The 19,698-nt window shown below is 47.4% G+C and overlaps 1 protein-coding gene across 1 annotated transcript in view; it reads left to right on the top strand.

Moving 5' to 3' along the window:
• Positions 1 to 19,698, top strand: part of WDR43 (WD repeat domain 43) — a 489,892-nt gene that overhangs the window by 329,661 nt on the left and 140,533 nt on the right. The window contains exons 12-13 of the mRNA XM_069608719.1: positions 6,472 to 6,558; positions 8,241 to 8,272. Of these exons, the coding sequence (XP_069464820.1) occupies positions 6,472 to 6,558; positions 8,241 to 8,272 (119 nt within the window). The remainder of the gene's footprint in view (positions 1 to 6,471; positions 6,559 to 8,240; positions 8,273 to 19,698) is intronic.

The raw sequence follows: 19,698 nt of genomic DNA, 5'->3' as shown, positions 1-19,698 counted from the left end.
ATGGCCCCCTTGCGCCAGCCTCCCTTTCTGCACGACCTACCTCCCCAAACCATCCTACCCTCCACCACATCCCCTATCCAAACACCAAGCCAGAGGGGCATGATGGCAAGCCGACCATCCTAGACCACTGCTCCTCCCATTCCCTCCTCCCTCCCGCCTACTATCACACCCGCTCCCCGCACTCCCCCGTCTAACGGCCAGCCTAGCCTCCCACACACACACACACGAAGCCCCGCTACCCTCCACCCCCCTCAACTCCCACTATCACCCCCCCGACCCCACTCCTTCCCCTCCCTAAAAGTTACACGCCTTGCTCTGGCAAGAACAGTTGCCGCTTCCCTTTCCCCCCTCCAACCCCCCCCACCCTCTCACACACCAACCGCAACGAAAACACTGAAGAGAAAACTTACTCTGTCTCCCTCAACCTCTCAGTACTCATCACAACTCATGTTTCGACCCACCTCCTCATCCTCCCAATCTCGATCACCACCACCTTCCCCCCGCCTCACCCTTCCTGAAACCCCTCTCCTTCGAATTCTCACCGACCACATCTGAAACTCCTAACCCCCCACAACCCACCTTCAAACCCTCCGATCCAAATCCAATCAACCAGTCCAACCCCTCACCCCCTAAACCCACCAACTCAACTGCCCATCTACTCTTCCCACCAAGCATCCTTAATGCCCGATCTGTAGCAAAAAACAGACGCAGCATCTTCGACCTCCTCGCTTCTGACAAACCGGACCTGGTCTTTATCACGTAAACCTGGTTCTCGGACGACTTCGTCCCGATCGCCAATGAAGCCTTCCCCCCAGACTACTCCCTCATCCCACTGAACCGTCCCTCTAGAGGAGGAGGAATAGCAATCGCCTTCAAGTCTCACTTCTACGCCTCAATCATCGACAACCAGCCATCCATTCCCTCCTGCTAATCACTCCTTGTAAAACTATCCCTCCCACCTTCACCTCTGCAAGACTATTGACACCCACCAACTAAACCATCCCACCCTCACCATTCTAGGAGACTTCAACATATGGCTTGACATCCCCACCAACCCTATGACCCACTCTCTGGTTGACGGCCTAGACACGATTACCCACATACCCACATAAACGGGCCGACTCAGTATAAAGGACACACTTGATGCCATCTTCAGCTCCCGCAACCTAATACATCTACCCCCCTCTGCCCCCCAATCATCTGGTCCGATCACTTCATGGTTTCCTTCGCCATTCGCTCACCCAACCCACTCCCAGAACCTCCGAATCTACGCAAATGCTGGAAAGAAACTAAAAATCCTTCCCGACCTAGCAGATGCACTCCTTCAGTCTCCTCCCCTACCCACCTTCCCAATGAACTCCTAACCTCTGACGCCTTTGACTCATGGTTTAACACCTCACTAATCCCGCTCACCCCCTCTTGTAAACCATCAGCTCGCCATGGCCTTTTTTCTAGATGGTTCACACCTGAACTGAAGACCACTAAACAGCTTAGAACGCAAATGGCAGAAAGACAAAACCGCCCTGATCAGATCCTCCTTGGCCCGGCGCCATCGCCACTACAAGGCCGAAATCCGGAAAGCTAAAAAAGCCCATTACAACTCCCGAATCCTAAACTGTAAAAACCCCAGCAAAGAACTTCACAAAATCGCTGAATTTACCAAACCATCATGTACCACCACCCTTCCCACCCCCTCACAATCACTGTGCGACTCTCTCTCTACACTTTTACACAACAGCTCTCAAAAGAACAAACACTCTAACCAAAAAACTAGCTCTTACACCCACCACGCAATCCACCCATCCTACCTGCCATCACACTGCCTGCGACCGCCACCCAACCGACTTTTGACTCCTTCACTCCAATATCAACTGACCAATTTCTCAAACTTCTCTGACCGTCCCCGCTCCACCCCTGCCCAGCCACAACCCTCAAATGTTTGCATTTACTGTGCAGGAGAACACGCAAGAACCATCATAACTGACTCCTTCTCCTCAGGAATTTTTCCAGACGTGTTCAAAACTGCTCATGTCAAGCCTCTTCTAAAAAAAAAAAAAAATATATATTTCCCTCGCTCCATCTCAAACACCAGGTTCCTCGCCAAACTCATTGACCGAACCGCCTACTCCCAACTAAATGCCTTTGTCGAAGCCAACAATCTCCTAGACCCCGCTCAATCAGGTTTCAGAGCCTGACAAAGAACCAAAACCACCCTAACCTCAATCTGGGATGACCTTAAAAACACTGCTGATTCTGCGGGATGCGCCGCACTAATCCTTCTTGACCTATCCGCCATCTTCGACACAATCAACCACTCAGTCCTCCTTGACCGCCTCTACTCCCTGGGAATCCGTGGAAACGCTCTCAAATGGATAGCATCCTTCCTCGACAATAGGAACCAAATAACCCTACTCTCCACCTATGCTTCCCACGCCCGACCAGTCAACACTGGCGTTCCACAAGGAGCATGCCTATCAGCCCTCCTGTTTAACCTCTATATATCCACCCTCCCACGAATAATCCACTTGCACAATATCCTGTGCTATAACTATGCTGATGACACACAACTAATCCTAAAACTCCTGAATTCAAAACCCAACTGCCAACCCGACCTCGCTTCCTGCCTCCTCGACATAGATATGACCACAAACCACCTCTTGCTAAACCCCATCAAAACTGAAATCATGGTATGTGGCAACACCGAACTTCTACCGCACCCGCTACCCTGGCCATCTGCCATGGGCAATTCACCGACACCCTCAAATTCAGTAAAAAACCTTGGATGCACCCTAGACTCAGACCTAACCCTCTCTCCAAGTCAACGACTTCTCCAAGTCCTGCCACTACCACCTTAAAACTCTTAGGCAGATTTTTCCATACCTCTCCTTTCCCAACAGACTCTCTGCGGTCCAATCAATTGTTATGTCAAGACTGGACTATTCTAACCCCCTCTACCACGGAGTCCACGCTTACCAACTGACTAAACTACAAAGAGCAGAAAACGCTGCAGCCAAACTGCTACTAGCACTTGGCCCGGGCAAACCAATGGTCCAGTAGTTGCAGCAGCCGTCCTCTTCTTCGGTTCTTTCGGTCCAGTGGTCGACTCTGCCTTTCAGTCCAGGAGACTCACCTTTTAAACCTTTTTCTCCCTTTCATTCCAGCCTAGCTGCCACTCACCCGGCAGGGGAACCGAAGACTAGCTGGAATTGGACGGCTGCTGCAACTCCTGGGCCGTTGGTTTGCCTGGTGAAGCCCTGCTGCAGGTGCCAATCGCCAACTTGATCTCGACAGAGAAGCCCCTTCAAGGACGACTTCTTCCTTTGAGTTGGTGGGACCAATCGACTCGTAAGCCACCTGGATACCATTCTCGGAGCTGGTTAGGTTTAACCAGGGGAGGACGACACCAGCTTGTGTGCTTGACGACAGCTACTCGAACCAAAGATCTTCCATTTTGCCAGCTTGTTTGACCAGTCACCGTGCAGAGCAGAAGTCCCCGACGTCCTCCCTCTTGTCCCCATGACTGAGGCTTGAGAACTGTGAGATCTGCAGGAACTGCCAGGAACCAACGTCTTCAGCTGCATCTTTTCATATTAAGGTTCTGTGCCAACCCGATTGAGAGAACTTACCTCTTGCGGTGTAAGTTTGTGAAACTTTCCCAACTTGCAGGCCTAATCAGCTTATGACCCAACATATCATTCTTTTTTGTACAAACTACTTCTAAGAACTTTGGCAAAGACTTTACCGTTTACTACAAGAACTGCTCTTTCCTATCCAAGACACCCGCCCATTGACTTTGGCTTAGGCCTATTGAACTGAATTGAGTCCTCTAGTGAACTGAAACCATTTGCACTGCCTGAGAAAGTATTTGTGATCTATTCTATTAACTTGTGCCTTTTTGTGCCGGAAGGATACTCCGCGGCAACGTGCTCGCCTTGACAGCAAGACGACACAAAGCAAAAACAGGTTCGATCCCCGGCTCCGCGCTTAGAAACCTCTGGGTATTTAAGCGCGTTATAAATATGCAACTAAGACAAACTCTACAACTAAGAAAAACAACTGTAACAGCGCCTCGATGCCCCCAGGCTGTGTGAGTGCTTAAAAAAAGTTAAATTAAAATTAATTAATTTACATATTAAAAATTACTCCCGTTTAAAGTAACTGCAATGCCATTTTGCTCCTATTTCAGGGCAGCCTAATTTACACTAAACTTATTGGTTTGGTATTGAAGTGTGATTGTGTATAATAAGTTGCCTCCTTCTAGTGAATGTTTTCTAAATGATTGTAATAAATTAAGTGTTTTACCAAGAAACCTTGCATGTCTACTTGAACCACTGTGATTGTAAGACCTCTGTGTAACATCCTTTTACTACTCACATTCCCTCTTTAGATGAGCCTGGCTGCTCGGCTCGCTACCAAAAACTGTTCAGTTGGTTTTGCTTACACCTGTAGTCCTAATTGTATGTGGTGGTCCCAGAGGGTACTGCATGCAATTCTGCCTAACAGGCACCTCCCGCGCTTCCTGCCCTGCCAGACTCACTGGAGCTGGGCTTCAGCAGCGAAGCCTGCCCAAGGCAATACGAACCAAAGGGTTAAACCTGGTTTGGCACGCAGAGTAAAACCTAAGACCGACCTTGCAAGCAGCAAATGGTGAAAAGGGACAGGGGCCTTTTTTTAAATAAAATGGGTACCCATGTGTGTATTACTGCAGCTGAGGATTAAGCCTGCGGTAAAATGCAGTTGTAGGAAAAATTAAACCACTGCCACCAGCCATTAAAGGTAGTGAGGGTAACATAAAAAATGTTACATGGGTAAGTAGGGAAAAGAGCTACTAAGTAACCCCCTAGTATTTTCACATAAGATGGGGTGTACTGGACCTACATAGGAAAAACAGGTAGTAAAGTCAATTTCACTTTAATACCTATGATAATGCTTACGCCTGTTTGCTACACAGCATCTGCACCATACGATTGTAAACTTGTATTGTAAACTTGCACATGTAACTGGTAATTTCTGTAACTTGTAACTGTAACCTGTAACTTATGCTCTAAGCTGTACATATTCTTACTTTCTGCGCCCTTATACCCCAGGGTCTGGTGCGCATAATAAATACTAAACAAACAAACAATACTCTTGGGAACAGTAGTTTACCCAAGAGAAGGTATTTAAACTTTATGAGCAATACAAAGGGCTTCTCTGTGACACTGCTCTGAAGGTGCTGTGTCCCCCAATACAAAAGGTGATGCCTATGGAGTTTTTCAGGCTCCAAAACCAAACGAAACAGAGTCCAAATCAGATCAAAAATACCTGAGTGAGAAAAAGGTCTCGCTCTCTCCGGGATGAAAAACAAAAGGCCTAAAGTCCAGCAAAAGAGCTGGGGGTCTCCAAGGTTGAAGGGAATTGGCACAGAAATGAGAATTCTCCCTAACACTCTTTAACCATTGACTTTGGTTCTAACTGACCCTAATAGGTGATGCATTGGTTTTTAGCTAATATTGCTGGGAAAGGTTTTATCTAGACTTAATTGGCCGATTTTAAAAGGGCTTGCATGCTCTGAGAACTCGTCAACCTTTTTCCTTCCTTTGGCCTTTCCTTTCTACCAACCTCAGAATTTTACCAAGTGCAAACGTAATATATGAATGCCATGACTGTCCTAGCAATTGAAGTCACCTCAGGTTGTAGGAAGTGTGTATGAAGCATCTCTAAAGAGTATCTACTTGCTTATCTTGATTCTTTGAACGTGTTATGGAGTGTTTTTATTGTTGCACATTGCCCTTTTTAAAGAATGCTTATTTTGAACTATTACTATACAATAATTATTTTACTAGAAAACAGTGTGTTATTTTGATACTTTTATGTGTGGATTTCGATGCTACAGCTCCCATTAACCCCTCTTGAAATAAGTCTGCCTGCTCAGTCATGCTACCAACTTGTGTAGTACAGATCTATACCAATCGGTGGGTTACTAATACCAAGAGGACAAGACTGGTGTAGTCTCTGACATGGATACTGCATACAATCTTGCCTAACATCCAGTGTCAGGCCAGCACTCTTGTCTCCTTCTCGGAGTTTTATTTCCCTTTGCTCCTTGGCCTCTGACTTCCTTGATGCCTTCTGTCTTCCTCCCTACGGAGGTTCTCATATTCTCCTTATCCAGTGACAACTTGCCTAGTTTGACGCTCCAGGGCTTTGTTCCTCTCTCAGCAATATGTCCTTCCCTTTCTATTACAGGTTGCTTGGTCCTCTCCAGCGAAGGATCATAGTCTAGTCTGTTTGTTGAACAGCCTTCTTTCTTGGTTCAATCTTTGTCACAGTATTATTGGTTCTGCCTGCCGGATTATTGCTTAGCAGGCTCACCTCCTAGTCTCACGGAAAGAAGTGACTGAAACCTACAGTTTCTCATAATGCATACTACCTCTTTGGGTTTATTTGGGTGTTCATTTTTATAACTATTGAATTTCCTTTATTTTGCAGAAAGTGTTCCAGACCAAGAAAGACACTATGATAAAAAATACAGTCGCTAGGTTACCTGTCTATGCAGTCATTCCTCTGCTGCACGAGGTAAGCGGTAGTATGTAAACCTATAACTGTTCATCTGAAGCTTAGCTGGTGGGATGTTGGTCCTTCAACATTTTGAAATTAACTTATAATCTCTAGGTGGTAAATGATACACTGCAAAAATTTTAACCATTTGCTCAAAAAGCTTGTTCACCCCAGTCTGCTTCTCATGGTCTCCAAAAGTCTGAACCGTCTTCAAATGTGCAGAAGCTGCTGTTTTTGCTGATGTTTTCAGAGCTAACTGGTAGGCATATTCTTCGTAGTGTCCCTAAAAGTTCAGCTTTAAATTCAAATTCAATTGATCTTAAAGCCCAAATAGATGAACTATGAGATTCTGGAAAACTGGCACTTCTCCTCCTATTCGACTTATCTGCTGCATTTGACTTAGTGGATCAGAGTCTTGTGTAACCACATAGATACCGCAGCACACTTCTCCACTGAGGCTATAGTGTGGATCCAATCATTCCTTAGTGACCGTACCATGAGGGTCTTCTCCCCTACAGCAGCTGGAGACCCCATCACCTGCGGCGTGCCACAGGGCTCGTGCGCTATATAACATTTTCACTGAGCCCGTTTGATGCCCGGGACCATCTGGGTATCACGTACACCAATTACGCAGACGATACCCAGATCCTCCTCCCACTCACAGGGGACTATGAAAAGGACCTAGCACTGGTGAACAGAATCTACAGCATCATTCAGACATGGATGGCCACCCATGGCTTATGCCTGAACGATGATAAAACAGCTTCTCATCCCAGGTACCGCATCCCTCATCAATAAACTACTCCTCCTCCATCTATGAGAACTGCATCCAAGTAGCCAAGGAAGTAAAAACGCTAGGTATATACCTTGACTCTACCTTATCATTTTCCAAACCGGTAAATACCCTAGCTTAATCAACAGCTTACACATGTAAACTAATCGGAGCAGGAAAACAATGTTTCTCAGCACAGTTGCCTAACACTAGCCAGAGCTCTAATCATCTCCAAACTAGACTATATTAACGCCTTGTACATTGGAGCCACCAAATCCCCCATCAACAAAGTTCAGATACAACAAAACAATGCTCTCCGAGCAGCATTGACCATTCCTAAGAGAGAACTTCTCAGAAACCAGAAGGAAACCTAAATGGCTTACCACCTATGAGAAAATCAGACTTAAAATTGTGTCCCTCACACACGCATCAATATGCAATAAAGCCCCACAATACTTAAAGGACAGATTCACCAGAACACACTCCATGAGACAAACGGGACTAGCAAACGCCAATCGCCTTCCAAGTACCCCGATTTAAACTCACCACTATAGGTGGAGCCAGCTTCCCTGTCAAAGCAGCTCAATTCTGGAACGAATTATCTGTCACAGTGCGGCTAGAACAATCCTTTACCAAATTTAGGCAAAATGTGATCAACTGGTTAACAAATGTTAAATGAATATATGAACTTGCTCCCGCCTGCTTTTACCCACTTGCCTGCTACTGTTACCTGTCACATGTATAACACGCTTGTAACCTGTGAGCTTGTAACCTTGCTCTAAACTGTACATTTTCTTATCTTCTGCGCCCTTATACCCTTTAGTCCGGTGCGCATAATAAATACTAAACAAACAAGAAATGCTGGTGGGGGCGGTGCGATTGACAATTTGCCAATCCTTTGCTTAGAATGCTTTGTTTCTTTTTTCAGCTCACAAAGAGGTTGCAGGGACATCCTTACAGGTAAGAGATCTTCCACAAACAAGTCATTTCAAAAGAGCACAGCTTCTGTATTGTTTCTTTTCCATGATTTCAAAGACCGATATCTTACATTATTTTAAATCGAGCCGTAGTAACTTTTTTTCAGTTATAGTTAGTCTTCATTAGTTAGGCAAGTGTTTTGCTTTCTCTTTACTAGATCTGTTAAATGTGATCAAAAATGATTTGGAAAATTCACTTTTTAAAAGCATCCCTCCTGCTGCGCTGTATTTTATCCCCCTCCTCTGCAATTGGTATCTATATTATTAAACTGAAAGGGCACAAGGTACCTGAATCTACTCTAGCAGGGCTTACTAATGCTTTTTGCTCTGCAGCTGATTTAGTAGCCCGCTACAGCTTATCCAAACTCAGAGGCTGCCATCTCAACCATGGTTTACTGATAATCTTAGATCATTGCGCCTCTCCAGGAGACAAGCCGAATGCAAGTGTCTTCGGACTTGTGACCCTATATTAAGTCTGCTTTAAATCTTGTGCCACTGTCTATTTTGCAGCCATCCTGGCGGCAAAAAGTATTCTATGATCAAAAGATTGAGTCTTCCATTTGTCAGCCAAAATCCTTGTTTTCTGTGGTAAGATCTCTCTCCTCTACCGCTAGATCCAATCCTGCAGTAGTGCCCATGCAAGCCCTGTGTGATTACTTGGCCGTATCATTTATTACCAAAATTGAGACAACACGCATCAATATTGCCAACAACCTCACGCAAACTGCAAGGGCAGTTCTTAGCCCCTTGGCTGAATGTAAAACTTCCTCCAGGTCCCTCTCCTATGTTAATCTGTCACCCTCTGAGGGATGGTTTACCTTCCCTCTGTTTACTCAGGCCAATGTCCATACTGCTATCAGCCGTATCAAGTATGGGTCTCCCTTTGATGCCATTTCATTGGCTGTCATGAGACATCTCTTCTGAACTGCTTGCTGAGATTACAGCGCCAGTGAACCACTCTTGTCAAACTGGGTATATCCCCCCGAACTTAAGGCCGCCACAGTGATCCCACTGCTAAAAAAAAAAAAAAACTTCACTTGATCCTTTGGTGTCATCGAACAATCAGCCTTTTTCACTCTTACCATTCTCTATGAAACTTCTGGAATATTTGGTTTCCCCGCTTCTTTCTTTTATGGAGTCTACTGGGCTTTTCGATCTTGCCCATTTTGGGGTTATGCCAGGTCGGGGAACCGAGAGCGTCCTTGTCTCGGTTCTGCATGATCTGGCCAGGCTGGTTGATGCAGGAGGAGTGGGAGCCCTGATTTTATTATCTGTCAGCGGCATTCAACACTCGACCACTCCATCCTGCTCGACCGCCTGACCCAAGTTGGAATCTCTGGCCAGGTTCACTCTTGGTTTACCTCATTCCTGCCCGAAAGAACCCAGACTCTCTCGCTCTCCCCGTTCCTTTCTTCTGTATTTTCACTCCTTTGCGGTTTCCCATAAGGTTCTGCCTTGTCCCCCATTCTCTTCAATATTTATATCTGTCCTCTTGTATGCCTCATCCGCTCCTTCGGCGTCTGATGTTACTCCTACGCTGACGACACTCGGATCCTGATCCGATTAGATCTCGATCGGGATGAGGTCGCGTCTGAGGGGATGTCTGGCAGCCGTCGGAGAATGGATGAACTGCAACTGACTGAAGTTGAATGGGGACAAGACTGAGCTGCTGGTGGTGGGATCTCCTCCTAACCCCTCTCTTTGGGTTTCCTCTTTCTGGCCTGCTTCCCTGGGTCCCCTTCCGGCCGATAAGGTGAGGAACTTGGAGGTTCTATTCTCAGCTACTCTCGCTATGGAGCCCCAGTTTGCTGCTGTCTGCAAAGCAGGACACTACCATCTACGTATCCTCAAAGGTTCTTCCTCTTATTCCTGTCCATTTTCATCCCCCGGTTGTGGATGCAATTGTGTTGTCGAGTGGATTAGTGTAATTCTCTTTCTCAGCCAAAAGGTCTCATCCTGCAACTACAATGGCTGCAAAATATGGTGGCCCGGGTGGCCTCTGGTTCTGCCTATGGTGCCCATTGTCATGATGCCTACCCCCGGAGCGCCAGGCCAGGCCCAGCACCCCCGGAAGCAGGCATCATGCCCTCGGGTAAAAGCCCAGCGGCCCCTTATAGTGGCTCTTTGGACTCAGTCCTGGCGCCGTAGGCGCCAGGCTCATAAAGGGAGGTGTTTTGTGCACTTACCTGATGCAGACCATGCTGCACGCTTCAGGCCTCCCTGAGACCTGAAAGGGACTATTTTTTTCATAGGGACTATTTTTTTCACTCGGGCGTGGCCAGGGAAGGATACATACCTGGGACTTCTTTGGAGGCTATTTAAGCCACGCCCAGACAGCTCATGCTTCGCGTTGTTCTGCTTCCTGCAGCTTAACGCTCACCGTGTCTGCTCCTGCTCCTGGACTCCAGCCACGCCCGCCTCGAACCTGGAAGACTTGCAAGGAAGGAAGAGAAGAGAAAGGTGAAAACCAAGGACTATTTCAAACTTCTTACCTGCATCCGGAATCTTCTCGCCAGCATCCCTGAAGAAAGACTTCCATTTAAAAGCATCGCGTTGCTCGCTGCAGCGCCACGCTTCACTCACCTGTCCTCGAGACATCTCCCGGCTCCATCGCGGCTGTCAGCATCGGACGCCACATCTCTGCACCTAGGGGAGAGAGGAAGAAACAAAAGGTGAGCAAAAGGAACACAGAAGGAAAGCCTGATTACCAGCCATAATACTTACTGGCTTTTCTTCCACATTTCGGGTCGGCGCCGCCCCGTTGGCAGGTACCGTACCCCGGCCCCTATGGGGAAAGGACAAGAGACATTTTTGGGGAATAAGGACATTTAGAGGGATCGCCCTCATCACTAACCACCTCGGCAGTTTAACCCCTCGACGCATCGCCTTCATTCTGCACCTGAAATAAAGGACAGATCACAGGTTAGAAAGACAACATAAAGGGGGCCTCACTTGAACTTTGAACTTTCATACTTACAGCGCATCGCTCAGGAAAGTCAAGTGGATTTTGCCAGTGCCATTCTGAAAACCAGTGAAGTAACTGGACGAACATGCGCCCCTGCACCAGAAGCAGGATGGAGAGTTCATCCTTCCAAACCATAAGGTGAGCTTAAACCGGGGTTTGGAGGAAGTTAGAGAGGAACGAAGGGGGAAGGGGGAAAGGGGGGAGCTAGCACACTATTCTGCAGACTGTTAATCCCCTTTCTCATCTGCAGAAGGATATTCCTACGGGCCAGGCAAGCACGATTTGGAGGTCCTGTCCAATCGATGTTCTGGGTCCTGCGCATCACGCTAGAAGAGGCAACAGCAATCCAGACTAGACCAGCGCCCCCGTGGGAACCAGGTGAGCGTTGCACCCATATATCACCGGTCTTGCGCTCACTCTGGCTACCAGTCACTCAGCGCATTATTTTTAAGACCCTATGTCTGGTCCATCACGCTCTTAAGACTCAAGGAGCTGAATACCTGTGTGCCAAGTTTTTCCGCTATCTCCCGACAGTCTCTGCGCTCCGCATCAGCTGGTCGTCTTGTCCCTGCGTTTCGGCGCGCTAGCTGTGGGGCGCGCGCTTTTACAGTTGTCGCCCCCTGACTTTGGAACAGTCTGCTGCTGTATCTGAAGAATCTTGCAAACCACCTTGCCTTTAGAAAGGCCGTATACTTGATCTCCCCTTCCTGCAGTGCCAAGATGCCTTTGGCGGACGTGCGCTTTACAAGAACACCTAACATAACTTTGATAGTGTACATTTTAGACATACATTTAAATGCATTCAGTTAACTAAATTAACTGAATGCATACATGAACACATTAATGCAATTATAACTATCCACACAGCTCTCATAGTTTTTTCTTTTGGAAATATTTCCCTCTGTCCTGATCGTCCGAGCACTACTGCTGAATTCTGGGATATTTTTCGGACTCTAGATGTGAGTGCCTCACCCACCTCTTGCGCATACTTTGGTTTTGCGGTTTATTGGACCCCTCTTAAATGGAACCAGTCAAGGGATGTTGGGGACAGTTTTTCTGAAGTCCAACTATAAGGGCTTAGTAAAACGATTTAACTGACAGTACAAGACCCCACTCTTAGTATACGATTGTGCCACCTGAGTATATGGTAGAGTAGACGGAGCAGCCAGGCTTATTTTAGGAGGGAGCGAGGACTGTAGGAAAGTACACTGCACCTGTAGTACACCTAGGATTCAATAGAAACACTGACAACCAGAAGTATTATATTTTTAAATACAGGTAGGCCAAGTTAAGTCTTGGGTTAAGTACTTGTCATAGTCATGAACACATTTATAAAAAGACACCACAATACTTGAAGGTAGACCTACCAAAGCATAAAACCTTCTGTCTACCGAACAGTAATTCAAGGGAAGTCAAACCTCTTCATACACATCCAGTATAGGTCGCACTTATTCTTGTGGAGTTAAACCATAATTTACTTTTTAGATTACTTCTGGTCAGTTATGAAGTGACAACCAACTTGCCAATAGACTTTTCTGAATAGTGGAACACACCTTCAAGAAACAGTAAAGACCTATACTTATTGTTCAGGATAAGTTTTTCTAGGTGAGTAAAACCCTCTGGCGTAATATACTATTACAGTTGCTTTTCTGATCAGTGCAACACAGATTGAGTTGAACAATAACTTTTTAACCTATTTTAGGATGGCACACAGCTATGTTCAAGGCAAGTAAAACCTATATACTTTTAAAAGGAGCTATCAGCAATATCAGCAACTTAAGGGTAAGTATAACCTAAGGCAGACTCTAGACAGGGTAACAGCAGGACAGGGGAAGCGAGATCCAATTGGGGACACTCATACATTTATATCCTAACAGGAATAGTACATTGAAACCGACAGCTTTACTTTTAGGAAGAGGGGGGACCCAATTCACAAGTGAGAAACTTAACCTTATATCTACTTTGTTAAAATTGCTGTTAGGCAAGATTGTATGGAGTACCGTGTGGAAGACTGCAGCAGCCATGTCCTCTATGCAATGTTAACCCAACTTTTGGTATAAGCATGTACTACACTGTTAAGCAAAGTTTGAATGCAGTACCCTCTGGGAACACAAGAAACTATGACTACAGGTGTAGGCAAGCCAACCTTTGGTATAAGCTTGTACTACACAGTTTTGGTAGCGTGTTGAGCTGCCAGGCTTATCTCAAGAGGGGAAATTTGAGCAGTAGTGGAGTTGCACAAAAATTCACATTTACAGGTATTCAAATAAACTCTTACCCTCAAGGTTTCTTGCATAAAAATTATTAATTGATCAGTCAGTTAAAAAGCCTTCTTTAGAAGGGAAGCAATACACTAGTAACACAAATATACTTCAATACTGTAAACTGAGTTTCTGAATCAGACAAGACCCTTTTGAGATGGCCCACAGACAACCTACACCCACAGGTGCTGGATGGGTTTCTTAGTATCCCTGTGTCTAGATACTTATGTAGCAGTCAGATGCTACCCTTTCCTCTCAGAATGGCTGGTGGCAGTGGTTTTACAATGAACTACCATGATTCTTTCCCGACCGCAAACTATTCGTAGCTGCGGTAACATTAAATCGCAGTAGCCAATATTTTTCAAGATGGCATCTGAGCCCCCTCTGTATAAACATGTCCCAGTCTTCTTTTTTCGCAGTTTCTTTTTGGAAAGGTCCTTCTAGAGTTTCTCTGCGTGCCAAACCAGGTTTGGTCCCTTTGTTGCTTCGCCTCTGGCGGGTTTCAGGACTGAAGACCGTCTCTGGCGCCCGAGTGTCTGGGGTGGGCAGGAAGTGAGGGAAGTGCCGAATTCCCTGTGCTTATTCTCCTACGAGACCCAAATGCACTCTGTGGTGATTGGCTGGCTGATTGTCCGGCAGCGACAGCCACCCTGCTGGGTGAGTGACAGCAGGGCTGGAGTGAAAGGTAGAAAACTGTTTAAAAGGGGAGTCTCCAGGACTGGAAGGCAGTCGACCGCTGGAACGAAAGAACCGAAAACGAGCTGGAAAAGGACGGCTGCTGCAACCACTGGACCGTTGGTTTGCCCGGTGAAGCCCTGCTGCAGGTCCGAATTGCCAAACTCATTTGACAGAGAAGCTCCTTCAAGGACGGCTTCTTCCTTTGAGTTGGTGGGACCAATCAACTCATAAGACATCTGGATACCATTCTCAAGGCTGGTTAGGTTTAACCAGGGAGAGGGACACCAGTTCAAGTTCTTGAATCTACAGCTACTGAAGTGACTCAATTTTGTTTGGTTTCTTCAACAATCTGGTGCAGTGCAGGAGTCCCCCAACGTCCTGCGTCTTGTCCCCACGACTGAGGCTCAGGAAGAGTGAGATCTGCAGGAACTGCCAGGAACCACGATTTAAGCAACATTTGTTTTCTTCACAAAAGGTACTCTGCCAACCTGTTTGAGAGAACGCCACTCTCGCAGAGAAAGTTTGACACTTTCGCAACTTGCAGGCCTAATCCGCTTGTGACCCCACAAATGATTCTTTTTGGCCTAAACTATTGAGAACTTTTGCAAAGAGTTTACCTTCTGATACCAGAACTTCTCTTTCCTATCCAGAACGGTAAGGCAGAAACCTGTGCAGTTCCCTTAGGGACCACTGCAAAAAGTTTAGGAATACAAGAGTTAGCAGTAAACCCAATTGGTAGCAGTCTGCACCACCCAGATTTACCTGGTAGCTGTGGCTGAGCAGTCAGACTTCTCTCAAGAAGAGTTAGGCAGTATACAGAGCATACACAATAGGGCAGGTAAACACAGTAGAACAAGCAAACACTGACTAGAGCTTTGGTGTAAAAGATATATAATTATTTATTTAAACACACATCTAAGAAAACACACTGGCACTGATCTCAAGCACATTCAAAAACAGTCACTAAAGTATATACACTCCCTTAAAAGAATATTAGACAAGTCTTAAGTAAAGCCCCACTTATTTTCAGACAGCGGTGAGCGCTTAATGTGGATGCACTCTAATAATTCGGTTTCAAAGGGAGAGAAAAGCAGAGTATAAATTGAAACAGATCCCAACACTTTCAAAAGAACACAGCAAGAGAGGAAGGCAGAATCAAACCGTGAAGTTAGAGTTCAGAAAGCCGGATCCACTTTAAGAGGATCACAACGAAATGTGTCCAAGGTCACACGGTTGAAAAGTGCACAAAAGTCTCGAAGTTTCAGAAAGAAGTTGAACCAAAAGAAAGGGACCTGTTAGATGGTCAAGAGGCCAGCCCAGTGTAGAAGGTTAAGGATTTACTGTCCCCTTGTAGCAATCTATAGAAAGGGAGGCCAGGCGGACACAGTACCTTTTGGAAATGGTGAACACTCCAGCGGGGGCAGTTGTTCCTGGCCGCGGTTGCGAGTCGGTGCTTCGTCCCGCAGAAGAGAAGATCTCGGCGGGGAGGAAAGCAGGAGGTCGTTGTGCTGCCAGGGAAGAAACCAGCCGTGGAGTTTCTTGATTAAAAGGAGTGGTCTTTTCTTTCGCGGTTCAGTGGTAAGTGGCTATCCGGTTGCCGAGGTGCTTGGCACGGGCAATTCGACCACTAGACGTCCTGGTAGGCGAAAAAGAAAAGCAAACTGGTTGTCCACACCAGCTCAAGGGGAAGAGACTCTCCGGCAAGAAGATCTCCTCTGTCGTCGGGAAGTGGTGAGACGGTTCAGCAGGGCTCCACTGGTGGTGTTGTCGTTGCAGGTCGGCTCAGCTTCTCCCTGTTCGGATTCTCGGGTCCTGTGGCGACTTCTGAAGTTCCAGTCCCAAAATCCCTGCTTTTATGCAAGAAACCCCCATTCATTCAGCCTAGCTGTCAATCAAACATGCTAAGTGGTGAGCTGGCCGGCTCACCACTGTGGCCAATCACACAAGAGTGCGACTTGAGTTGTCAAGGCAACTCGGTCCAGGGTGCCTAAACCCCCTCCGCACCCCCTGTGGTACCCAGACAGAGTGTAAGTGCAGTGACACAGGGGTGTCATAGTGACACCCCACCATAGACTCCATACCCTGGGACGGACTGTCTCCCAGTAAAAGACCCCATAGCCCATAAAACACATTAACAGTCAAAGGAACCCCTCAAATCATGTCCAAGAGTGTGAGGAAAAGAGACTCGCTCTTGGCAGGAGAAAAACACACAAACTTCAGAAATCCAGCAAAGCTGCTGGGGGACTCGCTAGGTTAGGAAATTCAGCCTAAACAGAGAATTCTCCCTAAGAAGAACACTAGCCCATTGGCTTTGGCCTGGCCTATTAACTTGAATTGAACTATTCAGGTGAACTGAAACCATTTGCACTGCCTAGAAAGTATATATAATCTATGCTTACTCTCGTCCTTTTTGCTCACTGCTAAGTAACTGAACTGCCATTTGGCTCCTTTTTCAAGGGAGCTCAAACTGTCTCAAACTTAGTAATTTATTTATTAATTCACTTCAATACAAAACTAAGTGTTACCAAGAAACCTTGAGTATAAGTGTCTACTTGAACCACTGTGATTGAAAGTCCTTTGTAACTACTTGTACTGCTCACATTCACTCTTGAGATACGCCTGGCTGCTGAGCTCACTACCAACAAACTGTGTGGTACAGACTTTTCTGATGCTTGGTGTTCTGCTTAGAATAACATGCTGTGCATATGGTCCGAGATCCAGGGGTAACCGCAGAGTATTGCATCTTGTCTTTCAGGGACCGAAAGGGGACGTCTCCATAGGTGTGTCTGTAACACTATCCCTATCGTGACGTGTAGGGTACCCAAAATCCCTCACGCACCGAGGTCCCTCAGATTGTTTTTTTCTGCCCAGATAACTGGTCGCCCTATAGCGGAGCTCTTAGAGACATTGTTTATCCCCATAAATCTCTTCAATGGCGATTCAAGCAACTTTGGCGAAGACTGCGGGAAGTTTCTACGGCGGTGGATTTTGGCGCCTAAGATCCGGTGGCTGAGCCATCCACGTGGCCGGGCCCTTTGGTCGGCCTACACAGTAGGAAGAGTGGTGTTGGAGTGGCCATATCTTTCGTTATGTCTTTCCTCTTTCCCCCCTCTTTGCCCTCTAGGACTGGTCATCTTTGTTTATATCTTTCGCTATGGAAAGGACACCATTTAGGTTCTGCCTTAAGTGTAGGGTCAGGTACCCGTGGAAAGACTAGCACATAATGTGTAATTCTTGTCTCCCCAAAGATCACGACAAGAAGCTGTGTGCGGCTTGTAAGCTCCCTCGGCCTAAGACCCTTAAGGAGCACCGTGTAAAGCGGTGGGCCGCATATGGTATGTTGCAGGCTGAACCCTCTTCCCCCACCGCCACACCTGTCGAAAGTGACAGGGCACTGACGATGACCAAACATCCGTGTTCAAGGTCATAGACCTTGAGGCGGACACTTCTAGGTCCTCCACGCCCGTCCTTGACCTCTCAAGGCCTGACGCATGTCTCGCTTCGGGGAGAACACCCGGCGACTGGGGCGTACAGAAACCACAAAACACTAAGAACACAACCCCACTGCCGATTTCAATGGTTCCGTCAAAAGGTGAACACGCCAACAGGGCTGTCTGAAATTTCGATGGATTCCTCTGATCGGGTAGATCAGCAGCCTTCCCCGCGTCCGCAGCAGCGTCTTGCAACTGGGCACTCCAAAAACAAGGGCGCTACCTCTAAATCGGGTTTACACGCCAAAGCGCGGTCATTCGGCACCCCTAAGGACCCGATAGGCCCGAAACGTACTACTAGGCCTCCTAGCCTTTCCGCAGGTGGAAAATCTACCGCTAGGCCTTCTGACCCGTTAACTCGCCGATTCGGCAGAGATTGAGGAAAGTATCGCGAGGATTACTTCGGCGGTTGGGCTGGTCCCTAAGACAGTCGAAACGCATGGAGCGTGCTGCGGACAAGTCTAAAGACACGCCATGGTTCCCAATACTCACGAAACCTACGAGGACAGTCAGGAGCCTTTGTCCAACACCGTTGGGGCCAAATTTCGGCGCCAAAGAGCGGCGGAGGATGTTTTTCCACCTTTAGGCCCATCTGGTTCCTCTAAGTGCACCAGGGAGAAGTTCGAAGGGTGCATGGACCGTCACGAAAGGATTGTCTCGCTTTCTGAGCATCCTTCCCCTAAGCGATCTCGTGAAGACCCTCTTTTGGGGTCAGCTTCATGTTTCCAGGAAAATCTTGACTCTCAGACTTTGGCTTCTGTCCACCATGAAGATGTGGTCCAGTTGGACACTTAACAGGACATCTGCAGCGAAGAAGACCTTCCTTCCTGCAGGACTACCCCGAGGACCAGGTGAATGCCTTGGACACCTGGGAGGAAACCCAGCAAGGGGAAACTGAGCCATGGACGCTCCCCACGCAAGATCAGGACACTGATGTTCTATGCCTGGATTCTCCTCCAGCCACCCCGGTTCGCCAGGCCTTGCCTGTAGACGATTAAGGAAGGCAGCAGAGCACTTTCAGATCACTACCCATGAGGCAGTACCCGAACACGACTTTGTGGAGGACATTCTCAAGGAGAAATTCCCCTCCTAAACACTGTTAAAAGAAGATTGGCCCGCTCCCTGGTCACGCCAACTCAGACCCGGGCAGTGAACCCAAGAGTGGAAAAACTATTTCGGCCAGCTCCTTCGGACCCTCAATATATTAAAGGCCACGCCACCCCCGACTACTTGGTAGTCTCTACCGCCCGGAAACGGGCAGGGGTACCCCTTGCTATGGGGGAGGCACCTCTGGATAAGGAAACAAAAAGGTTGTACGCCCTAAGTAAGCGTGTTACCTCGGCAGCTGCATACAGCACACGCATAGCGAATAACATCACGCTGCTTGCCAGTTATGCAGACGCACAACAGAACCTCGTACAAGGTCTCCAGGAGGTTCGTGAACCCGCTAGGTCCAGGCTGCTCACCATTGCGGCTGAGGGCAGGCACGTAAATCAAAATATAATCAAAAACGCACTACTCAAGCGACATGCTTGGCTTTGCAACTCAGGGGTCAAGCCTGAAACACAGGCCGCTCTTATCAACAAACCCATAGAAGAGACCACTCTCTTCGGGAAAGCGGTTGACGATGCCCTGGAGACGTGCAAGAAAGAGCATGAGATTCTTAAGTCCTTGCAACAACCCAGAACCCCCTCCCCCCCCCAAACTGGAGGCGGTTCTAGTCCATCCTTTCGAGGGCATCCCATGCAAGACAGAACTACAATACAAGAAACTAACTCTGGGCATACATCCGGAAGCCCCGCCAACTACCCACCTAGGGGTCAACGGCACGGCAGAGGCCCCAACCCCAGAGGATCCGCAGCCTCTGGTCAGAAATGACCAACAGTTCCAGGTCCCCTCCCATGGCACCCCGGTCGGGGAGCGTTTAACATCTTTCCTCATGGCATGGGAGGGGATAACTTCAGACCAGTGGGTTATAAAGACGGTCGCCCACGGGTACTGCGTGGAATTCACC

This window comes from Ambystoma mexicanum, chromosome 4q, assembly GCF_040938575.1.
Source record: "Ambystoma mexicanum isolate Mex_15411 chromosome 4q, UKY_AmexF1_1, whole genome shotgun sequence".
In the NCBI taxonomy this organism is placed as follows: Eukaryota; Metazoa; Chordata; class Amphibia; order Caudata; family Ambystomatidae; genus Ambystoma; species Ambystoma mexicanum.
The sequence above is the reverse complement of the archived record's forward strand: the minus strand, read 5'-3'. Positions and strand labels throughout refer to the sequence as shown.